The following is a 10,973-nucleotide window of genomic DNA, read 5'->3' as shown; positions in this document are numbered from 1 at the left end:
TGGTTCTGGCTCCTAGAGAACCGGTGAGGTGGGGCTGGGTGGAGTTTTGTGATTGGGAGTGAGGAGGGAGGCTGAAGCAAGCTGATGTGGGTAGTGCTAAGTGGGGGAGAGGGCTTTCTCAGACAGGCTGGCCTGGGGCGTCCCCTGCATTGTCAGAAGGAAAGACTGGGGAGGGGGCTGCGTTCCATGCACTCCTTGAGCCCCTGGCTCTGAGGCAGGCCCTGTCTGCAGGGGGGCTGGGAAAGGGAGAACATCTCAGGGCGAGGCACCCAAGGAGTGGGGCTGCTATGGCAGAAGCAGACACTGAGGCCCACTTGGCTAGGAAGAAGGAAGGGCAAGGATGAAGGGGAAATTCTGTGAGCCGTCTAAGGAGGCTTTCCGAGATGTGGAAAACAGTGAAACTCAGGCTTCAGGGCTGCAAACGTTTAGCCCTGGGCCAAGGGAGGCATTACAGGTGGAGGAACTGCCTGCAGGAGGGCTTGGAGCCTGCAGGAGCTAGATCGAGCAGGCTCAGGAGAGAAGGGCTGGCAGGTCAGCCCAGGGCCGTCGGCTAGTGCCCAGAATGGCGGCCAGCAGCCTTAAGCCACAGTGGCTGTGTACATTTAAGTTAGTTAACATTCAATAAAAATAAAAATCCAGCTCCTCAGTTGTACGGCCACACTTCAAGGGCTCAGTCGCCATGTGGGGCTAGCAGCTCCAGTATTGGAGAGAACGGATGTAGAACGGTTCCATCGTGGTAGAAAGTCTCTGGCCAGCAGGAACCCTCAGGAGGGGTTCGGATTGCTCAAGGACCCACTGGAGAGAGCAGGCTTAGACTGGGTTGCCTGGCCTGGGAGGTCTCTGAACAACAGGTGAGGGAAGGTCCCCAGCAGTGCAAGGTGCTGTGACTCGCCTCCTGCCAGCGTAAAGTGGACTCTGCCCCCAGGGACAGGAACTAACCAGGCAGGGCCTCTTCAGTCCCGACTTGTGAACCCTGATCAGTGTGACCAGAGCCAGGGTCAGAGAAACATGGAGTGAGTGGTGCCGGGGAGGGAGGAGCGGCTGCTGAGGGGGGCTGAGCCTGGGCACTAAGGGGGTCTCCAGCTTGCTCACGGTGGCGTACATGGGTGGGATGGGGAAGGGCTGGGGGAGGTGTGTGTGTGAGTTGCTAGGGGAGACCAGAGGAGAGGCTTGCTGGATGGAGGTGGGGTTGCTCTGTGTCAAAAGACAAGAGAGAGGGAACCCTCCCATCCCCACCTCAGGAGCTGTCTCTGCTTCCTTCCCAGGCCCAACACTGTCCAGCTGACGAGGATGGAATACGCCATGAAGTCCCTCAGCTTTCTCTACCCCAGGTCCCTCTCCAGGTGAGGAGAGCCAAGCATGGAAGGGAAGGGGAGCTACTGTGAGCTGTAGGGCAGACCTTCTTGAACTTCGATGGGCACATAAGTCACCTGGGTGTCTTATTCAAATGCAGGTGCTGATTCAGGAGGTCTGGAGTGGGACCCAAGATTTGCCCCTCCCACAAGCCCCCAGGAGATATTAATGCTGCTGTCTCTCCCCCCACAGTCCCCCATATCACACATTGAGTAGAAAGAGGTAGATACTGCTTGATGCTTTCATTACTGATCTCATTTAAACCTCACCACAACTTTGGGAAGTGGGGATTATTATGCCAAATTAACAGATGGGGAAACCAAGGCACAGGGTGGGCTCTCTCAGTCACCTAGCAAATGGGTAGTGGAGTCAGGATTTGAACTTGGGTCTGCCTGACTCCAAAATCTAGGTTCACTGCACACCTTTTGTTCTACATCGTGTATCTGAGTTCAAAACTGTCTTATATTGACCTCAGCTTTGCCACTTCATCTCACATTACAGGTGAGAAGAATGAGGCTAAGAGAGGAAAGTGGTAATTGGGCAAATGTGGGGTAGTCTTCTATGACTGGCTACTTGTCATGGTCTGAAACCCAGCAGTGTCAATATCACTTGGGAACTCATTACATACATAAAATCTCAGAACCCACCCAGACCTACTGAATCAGAACCTGCATTTTAACAAGATCACCAGGGGAGTGACGTGTCCACTAAAGTTTAAGATGCACTGATCCAGGGACTCCCCTGGTGGCCCAGTGAGTAACACTCCGCACTCCCAATGCAGGGGGCACGGGTTCGATACCTGGTCGGGGAACTAGATGCCACATACATGCCAAAACTAAGAAGTCCACATGCTGCAACTAAAGATCCCGCATGCCACTACGAAGATCCCGCGTGCTGCAACTAAGACCTGGCTCAGCCAAAATAAATAAATAATTTTTTTTTTTTTAAAAAAGATGCACCAATCCAGCAGGCTTTTGAGGAAGACTCTCTAGAACAGGTTTGGTGGGTGGTAGGGGAGGAGAAATATGATGAGCTCAGCCTAGAGGACTGGGAGGTAAGTTACCCTGCTGTGTGTTGAGGGCTGGGAGGCATCAGACAGCTCATTCTGATGCTCCATATGGCCTCCAGGTACGTGGCAGTCAGCACCTTGGTGGTGACCCAGAAGCTGCTGTCACAGTCCAGCCCGGAAGCCCCCAGGGCCCGGCCCTGCAGAGTAAGCAATGCTGACCGGAGTGTGCGGAAGGGCATCATGACACACAGCCTTGAGGACCTCTGCCTCAAGGTAGGAATGGGCCTGCCTCTGCACAGCCCACCACGGGGACTTTGGCAGAGAGCTGGCCCCAACAGCTGCCTCTGCATCATGAGCTAGGAGTTCAGCAGGGATGGAGTTCATGGCTTAGATGGTGAAAAGATTTCCTTTCTAATGGCAGCTCCAGTGGGCTTGTAGTGCCCACCTGGAATCCTGTCTGTCTGTTGACAGGGGGAGGGCAGTACATTACCATCTGATACTAACAATAGGTCAGTGGTATTTTTGGAGTCTATTTTTCTTACTGGAGGGACCCTTAGGTTCCCTTTTCCAGTAGTACTTAAACTTGTAGAATTGCCCAGACGTTGGAGTATTGAGTAAGATTTTAGAGATTCCCTTCCCTATCTCCTTCCCTTACCTTCATGCAGGGCAATTCTCCTTCAATCTGTCACCTACATTGGCCTTCCATGCAAAGCTTTGTTAACAGCTGTGGAAGACTTTTTCAAACTATTGATTAGATGGGACTTCCCTGGTGGTCCAGTGGTTAAGACTTCCTGCTCCAATGCAGGAGGCACAGGTTCAATCCCTGGTTAGGGAACTAAGGTCCCGCATGTCCCTCGGCACGGTCAAAAAAAAAAAAAGTAAAAACTATTGATCAGGTAAGCTTTCAGAGAGGAAACCAAGGACACGCAGCTCTTGTGGGTGGTAGTAACATTGGGCAAGAATGACACCCTTCCCCATTTCCATGCTCCCCCTACACTTGATTGGGAGTAACTTGTCCTAATCCTTCCTTCTTATAAAGACACCTTTCCTTCTTACAAGTCATAGTGGATTATGGCCCACTCTAATGCCCTAATTTTAATGTAATTACTTTTTTAAAGACTCTATCTCCAAATATAGTCACACTCTGAGGTACTGGGATTAGGACTTCAACATATGAATTTGGGGGGGATACCATTCAGCCCATAATACATACAAATCGACTGAATAGAACTGAGAGTCCAAAAATGAATCCACGTATCTGTGCTCAGTTGATTTTTAACAGGATGCCAAGACTATTCAATGGAGAAAGAATAGTCTTTTCAACAAATATTCCTGAGACAATGGGCTATCTAAATGCAAAAGAATGAAGTTGGATCCCTCCCTCATATTACATATAAAATTAATTCAAAATAGATCAAAGACCTAAATGTAGAGCTAAAACTATAAAACCCTTAGAAGAAAACATAGGTATAAGTGTTCATAACCTTGGTTTCTTAGATATGGCACCAAAGCACAAGTAACCAAAGGGAAAAAAGTTGGACTTTATCAACATTAAAAACTTTTGTGCATCAAAGGACACGATCAAAAAAAAAGAAAAGATAACCCACAGAATGGGAGAAAATATTTGCAAATCACATATCTGATAAGGGTCTAGTATCAAGAATATATAAAGAACTCTTAAAACTCAGTAAAAAGATGATCCTTTTGAAAATGGGCAAAGAATCTGAGTAGATATTTCTCCAAAGAAGATGTACAAATGGCTGATAACACATGAAAAGATGCTCACCACCCTTAGTCATTAGGGAAATGCAAATCAAAAACACTTCATACCGCTAGAATGGCTGAAATAAAAGACAGACTAAAACAAGTGTTGGTGAGGATGTGGAGAAATTGCTGTTGGGAATGTAAAATCATGCAACAGCTTCAGAAAACAGTTTGGTATTTCCTTAAGAAGAGTAAACATAGTGTTATTATATGACTCAGCAATTCCAATCCTAGGTATATAGCCAGGAAAATTGAAAAGACATGTCACACAAAAATTTGTACATGAATGTGCATAGCAGCATTATTCATAATACTCAAAAAATAGAAACAACCCACATGTCCATCAATTGAAGAATGGATTAAAAATGTGGTATATTTATTTAGTAGAATATTATTCAGCCATAAAAAAGTAAAGAATCATGCTGCAACATAGAAGAACCTTGAAAACATGTTCGTGAAAGAAGCCAGTCTAAAAAGACCACACATTGTATGATTCCACTTATATGAAATGTCCAGCATAGACAGATCCACAGAGATGGACAGAAGAGGAGAGGTTGCCAAGGGCTAGGAAATGAGGAGTGACAGCTAATGGGGCTAGGTTTCTCTTTGGGGTAAAAATGGGGTTGAAAATGTTTTGAAATTATACGGTGGTGGTAGTTGCACAACTTTGTGAATATGCTAAAAACCACTGGATTGTAGACTTTAAAAGAGTGAATTTTATGGCATGCAAATTATATCACAATTAAAAGTTACATGTGTGACTCCTGTTATAATTTTTTAAGATTTATTTATTTTTTATTTTTATTTATTTATTTATTTTGGCTGTGTCGGGTCTTAGTTGTGGCCCATGGGATCTTCGTTGAGGCATAAGGGATCTTTCGTCATGGCGCGTGGGCTTCTCTCTAGTTGTGGCATGCGGGTTTTCTCTTATCTAGTTGTGGCGCGCGGGCTCCAGGGTGTGTGGGCTCTACAGTATGCAGCACGCGGGCTCTAGTTGAGGTGCACAAGCTCAGTAGTTGTGGCATGCCGGTTTAGTTGCCCCGCGGCATGTGGGATCTTAGTTCCCTGACCAGGGATCGAACCTGCTTCCCCTGCATTGCAAGACAGATTCTTTACCACTGGACCACCAGGGAAGTCCCTCCCATTATATTTTTATTGGACAGCACTATTCTAGAATATTAACCATGAAGTCAGGTACCAAGGGATACCATAATATAGGTTCTTTGGATGGTGATCCCACAGCAAGGGCCCTGGGTTCCAGTCCCATCCCATAAGTCCCGGCCCACTCGTGTGTGTCTGAGGTGTGCCAGCTGAGGTGTGTGATGTGGGTCTTCCCCATACCAGCTCTGTGGCTGCATGTGATGGCAGAAGCATCACTCACCTTATTCTCCAGGTCCAGGATACCCTGATGCTGGCAGACAAGCCTTTCTTCCTGGTGCTGGAGGAAGATGGCACAATTGTAGAGACAGAAGAGTATTTCCAATCCCTGACAGATGACACCGTGCTCATGGTCCTCCATAAGGGGCAGAAATGGCAGCCCCCATCAGAGCAGGTGACGTCCCACCTGTCAGGGAGAGTACTGGGAGCTTAGAAGAAATCTTTGAGGGGTGCCAACCACATGCTTGTCTTGATGCAGGGCACTAGGTACCAACTCTCCCTCTCCCGTAAGCCTGCCAAGAAGATTGATGTGGCCCAAGTAACCTTCGACCTGTACAAGGTGAACCCACAGGACTTCATTGGTTGCCTGAACGTGAAGGCGACTCTCTATGGCACATACTCCCTTTCCTATGATCTGCGCTGCTACGGCGCCAGGCGCGTCATGAAGTGAGTGAATTGGGGTTAGCTGGGGACAGGCTGGGTACACTGCAATGGGAGAGGCGCTATCTTCTCCCATGCACCTCAGGCTTCTCGGAGCCTGGGCCTGGTGTTGATGCTGACAAAGTATGACAATTAGCATTTGTCTAGGACTTTATGGCTGAATTCATGTTTTAGTTTATTGTAGTATATGCCAAAGGGATACATATACTCCTGCTGGTGGAACCTGGATACATTTAGCTTTTCTAATTACCTTCCACTATAACAACTAATTATTTTTCACCTAAAGTAGTAAGTTTTCCTAAGTAGTCTTCTAATCTTTTGAAAAATGAACATGTGTCAAAGATTTTATTGAACTCAACTAGTAAGAGAACCAGCAAGAAGTTACAATCAGTTCATAAATCCCACCCATATATAGATCCAACAAGAATGCTGAGCTATTTATAAATACAAAATTGGATTTTTCCATGGGGGTGGGAGGGATGAAATAACTGTCCTTCCACAGAACGGAATTAATTTGTATGTCTGTGGACAATAGTCATTTGTATCATCTAATGAACTTTCAAAGAAACTTTTTACTTTACTTTTGAAAGTCCAATCAACTATCACAGGAAGCATGGGAATATGTTTAATCATAAGACAAGTACTGTTATGGTAGTGGTTTCCAAATTCAGCTATTCCAGTGGTGCTCTAGAGAACTCTTACCTCATTAGGCAGATGTAGCCACTGAGGCAGAGACATCCAAGTAGTCGAAAACCACAGAACTGGCCTCTTGCCAGTTACTTCTGACAGACGCTACTCCTCCCCAGTTGCTTCATTTAGTGTTTACTGAGCACTCTCTGTGTCCTGGCCCAACGCTATGAGCTAGAGATACAGAGATAAATAAGATGTCAGAACAAGCTCCATGAGGGCAAGAATTGCTGTTGCCTCCAATACCTTGGTGAATGCTGGTACGTAGCAATAATTCAAATAATTGTACAAGGAATGAAGATACATATGATCCTCATTCTCAGGGGTTTCTGAGAAATTCTACTCCTTCCAGAGTTCTGCCAGAACGTACGTAGCTAGAGCACACCAGACCTTCTTGGCTTTCCGAGTTTATTCTCTGCATTCCCAGTCTGCAGATGAGGGACCTGAGGCCGCGTGGTTCTGCCTGCCACAGATAACACTCAGCGGCAGCTTGAGCCTCGTTCTATGGCAAGAAGTTCCCTTTTCCTCTTATACCAGATCATATACCCATCTTGATCTGGGCTTGCTGCCAGCAGTTTGCAGATTGCAAAATCTAGAGCAAGAAGTTTCAGCCTTTAAACTCAGTCCGTCTAGGGGAAATGGGACCCTCAGACCTAAACATAGTAGGCATATTGGTCCCAAAAGAAAAACAAAAAACAACAGCAAGCTGGAATCAGTGGAATGACTTAGTGGCGTCAGCAAGTGTTTTTTCTTTAATGGTGGTAAAATACACATACCATAAAATTTACCATTTTAACCACTTTTTTTTAAGTATAAAATTCAGTGACGTTAAGTACATTCACAGTGTTGTGCAACAGTTACTTGTAAATCTATTTCCAGAACTTTTTCATCATCCCAAACTGTAACTCTGTACCCATTAAACACTAACTCTCCACACCCCCTTCCCCCAGCCCTGCTAACCTCTGTCCTACTTCCTGTCTCCATTAATTTTCCTATTCTAGGCAACTCATGTAAGCGTAATCATACAATACTTGCCTTTTTGTGTCTGGTTTATTTTACTTAGCATAATGTTTTCAAAGTTCATCCATATTGTAGCATGTGTCAGAATTTCATTCCTATTCATGTCCAGACAGCTGGTTTGAAGCCTCAGTTCTCTAATTTGAGAAATGGGTATACTTCTCAGGTTTCACCTTTAAATTTTTTAAGTATTTTCATATACAGATGTTTATGATTCTAATTGTCTTCCTGTCCCCCTCCACCTCAGCCATAACATAAGTTCATTTACTGAATGAAGGTTAATAGAAGACAAGTTTTAATATCAGCCAGAAAGAATTTATTTTCCTTTTGTTTTCTTCTCCCTGATCCCTCCTAGGACTAGACACCCCTAGTGACCCTCACCTATCTCTTTCAAACAGATCTGGATAAGAATTTGGTTAAAGTAGTCAAGCATTCAACCAGCTAGTCTTGACCCTACGTTTCCCCTTCTCTTCTACATATCAGGTCCTGTGTTAAGTGATTTATGTTATTTCATCCTCCTAACCCTGTGTGGGATCAAAATGGTATGATCTCACTTTACAGATGAGGGTGCCGAAGCTCAGAGCTATAGAAGTTTGCCAAGGTTGCCACAGCTAATGAAACTGAATTAGAACTCAGGCCTGTCTGACTGGAGTTCTGTCCTCAGTACACTGCAACACCAGACATGGAGATCTTCACGTCCAGCACTCTGAAAATTAGCTAGACTACAAATGACTTGGAAACACTTCTGTTTAGAACAGAGGTTGTGAAGGGCAGAGTCATGTGACAGTCATGTGATCAGTCTGGCTGGCCCAAAGTAGCATTAGAAAAATAAAAGGCCTTGTTAAATGAGCTTGAATTTTGCACGAGAAGAGGGAGGTTGTGGACGTCTCAGTTAAGGTACGATTGCAGGTAACACTGTAGACCCTGTCCCATTTGCTGAGGGAGAGCAGCATCTGTTCTGTTTGCACGTCACTCTACAGTTTATGAAGTTATGAACGCAGCGTGGGGGAGCAGGCATTTAGGGGGAGGAGGAAGGGGCTTTCTTTGTGTTTTGACCCTAGTGCCTTCTCATCCCACCCAGAGAAGCTCTCCGCTGGGCCCTCTTCAGCACGCAGGCCACAGGCCACGTGCTGCTCAGCACCTCCTGTTACCTGCAGCAGCTCCTGGATGCCACAGAGGGAGGGCAGCCCTCCAAGAGCAAAGCCCCATCCCTCATCCCGACCTTTCTGAAGATACTGCAATGAAAGCCCAGCCAAGGACTAGACCGGGGACCCCATGCTCAGCTGGTAGCACCCACAAGCCTGGCAGCTAGAGAGCTTCTTACCTTCCCAACACCTCCCTCAGCCCCACAGGAAGGTGAATGATGAAGCAGGGGGAAGGGCCGGAAACCTGGGCTGGGCTGGCCAAAGGAGAACTGAGGGCTCTTGGCCTGGCCCGGCTCCTTCCTGCCCCAGGTAGCTTCGCGGGCCAAGACTGGTCACCAGCAGGCTATGGCAGGAAGGCTGCCCCTCAGCAACCTGTCTTCACGTGCTACACTTTCATTACACTGCCTACCTCCTGGTCTCCTGTCCCAAATGCTTCTGAGTGAATTGTCAACCCACTCGTGTATGATACTAGAGAGTTCGCAATAAATTATTTATGCTGATACATTTTCTTTGCTTCTGTTCTTTGCGAGGTGAGGGTGGGGTTCTATCTGGAAAGTTGGTAAGGTCTAAGGGAAGAGAGAACTCTGTTGTCAAACCATTCTCCATAATGTGGGGTTATAGGAAACAGCACTTTTTCTACCAAAAAAACAAACAACAAGAAAAATTACAATTAATTCTGAAACTAATGTCTGCTTAATCTGAGGCTTGAGCAGATCATGTAATGAATATGATAAATGACAATTTCCAAAATAAGTTTGCCTACCAGAAGGACTTTGGGAACACAAAAGACCCAGAATTGCCAAAGCAATCCTGAGGAAAAAGAACAAAGCTGGAGGCATAACCCTCCCAGACTTCAGACAATACTACAAAGCTACAGTAATCAAAACAGCATGGTATTGGCACAGAAATAGACATATGGATCAATGGAAGGAAATAGAGAGCCCAGAAATAAACCCATACCTACAGTCAATTAATCTTCGACAAAGCGGGTAAGAATATACAATGGAGAAAAGACAGTCTCTTCAATAAGTGGTGCTGGGAAAACTGGACAGCTCCATGTAAAAGAATGAAATTAGAACATTCTCTACTACCATATACGAAAGTAAACTCAAAATGAATTAAAGACCTAAATGTAAGACTGGATACTATAAAACTCCTAGAGGAGAACAGAGGCAGAACATTCTTTGACATAAATCGCAGCAATATTTATTTTGGATCTGTCTCCTAGAATAATGGAAATAAAAGCAAAAATAAACAAATGCAACCTAAATAAACTCAAAAGCTTTTGCACAGCAAAGGAAACCATAAGCAAAATGAAAAGACAACCTCCAGAGTGGGAGAAAATATTTGCAAAAGATGCAACTGACAAGGGCTTAATTTCCAAAATATAAAAACAGCTTATATAGCTCAATATCAAAAAAAGCAAACAACCCAATCAAAAAATGGGCAGAAGACCTAAATAGACATCTCTCCAAAGAAGACATATAGATGGCCAGTAGGCACATGAAAAGATGCTCAACATTGCTAATTATTAGAGAAGTGCAAATCAAAACTACAATGAGGTATCACGTCACACCAGTCAGAATGGCCAGCATCAAAAAGTCTACAAATAATAAATGCTAGAGAGGGTGTGGAGAAAAAGGAACCCTCCTACATTGTTGGTGGGAATGGAAATTGTGCAGTCACTATGGAGAACAGTATGGGGGTCCCTAAAAAACTAAAAATAAAGCTGCTATATGATCCAGCAATCCCACTTCTGGCCATATATCTGGAAAAGACAAAAACTCTAATTCAAAAAGAAATGTGCCCCCCAATGCTCATAGCAGCACTACTTACAATAGCCAAGATATGGAAGCAACTTAAGTGTCCATCAACAGATGAATGGGCGAAGAAGATGTGGTACATATATACAATGGACTAGTACTCAGCCATAAAAAAGAATGAAATAATGCCATTTGCAGCAACATGGATGGACCTAGAGATGATCATAAAAAGTGAAGCAAGTCAGACAGAGAAAGACAAATATCATATGATATCACTTCTATGTGGAATCTAAAAACATGATATAAATGAACTTATTTAGAAAACAGAAACAGACCCACAGACATAGAAAACAAACTTATGGTTACTGAAGGGGAAGGCGGAGAGGGGGACAAATTAGGAGCTTGGGATTAACAGAT

The 10,973-nt window shown here is 45.0% G+C and overlaps 1 protein-coding gene across 2 annotated transcripts; it reads left to right on the top strand.

The window, feature by feature from the left end:
- The first annotated feature begins 992 nt into the window (after nt 1-992).
- CIDEC (cell death inducing DFFA like effector c) lies at nt 993-9,287 on the top strand. Of its 2 annotated transcripts, XM_060023023.1 has the most exons (6): nt 993-1,013; nt 1,266-1,343; nt 2,482-2,635; nt 5,520-5,678; nt 5,763-5,950; nt 8,730-9,287. In XM_060023023.1, exons 1-6 carry the CDS (start codon nt 1,009-1,011, stop codon nt 8,890-8,892), a joined length of 747 nt encoding a protein of 248 aa, XP_059879006.1. In that variant the 5' UTR covers nt 993-1,008; the 3' UTR covers nt 8,893-9,287. The 2 variants fall into 2 exon arrangements, with proteins under 2 accessions (XP_059879006.1, XP_059879007.1); XM_060023024.1 differs by lacking the exon at nt 2,482-2,635 and having other exon boundaries at nt 996-1,013.
- Nucleotides 9,288-10,973: the final 1,686 nt, after the last annotated feature.

Source organism: Delphinus delphis, chromosome 10 (genome assembly GCF_949987515.2).
Source record: "Delphinus delphis chromosome 10, mDelDel1.2, whole genome shotgun sequence".
Taxonomy (NCBI): Eukaryota; Metazoa; Chordata; class Mammalia; order Artiodactyla; family Delphinidae; genus Delphinus; species Delphinus delphis.
The sequence above is the reverse complement of the archived record's forward strand: the minus strand, read 5'-3'. Positions and strand labels throughout refer to the sequence as shown.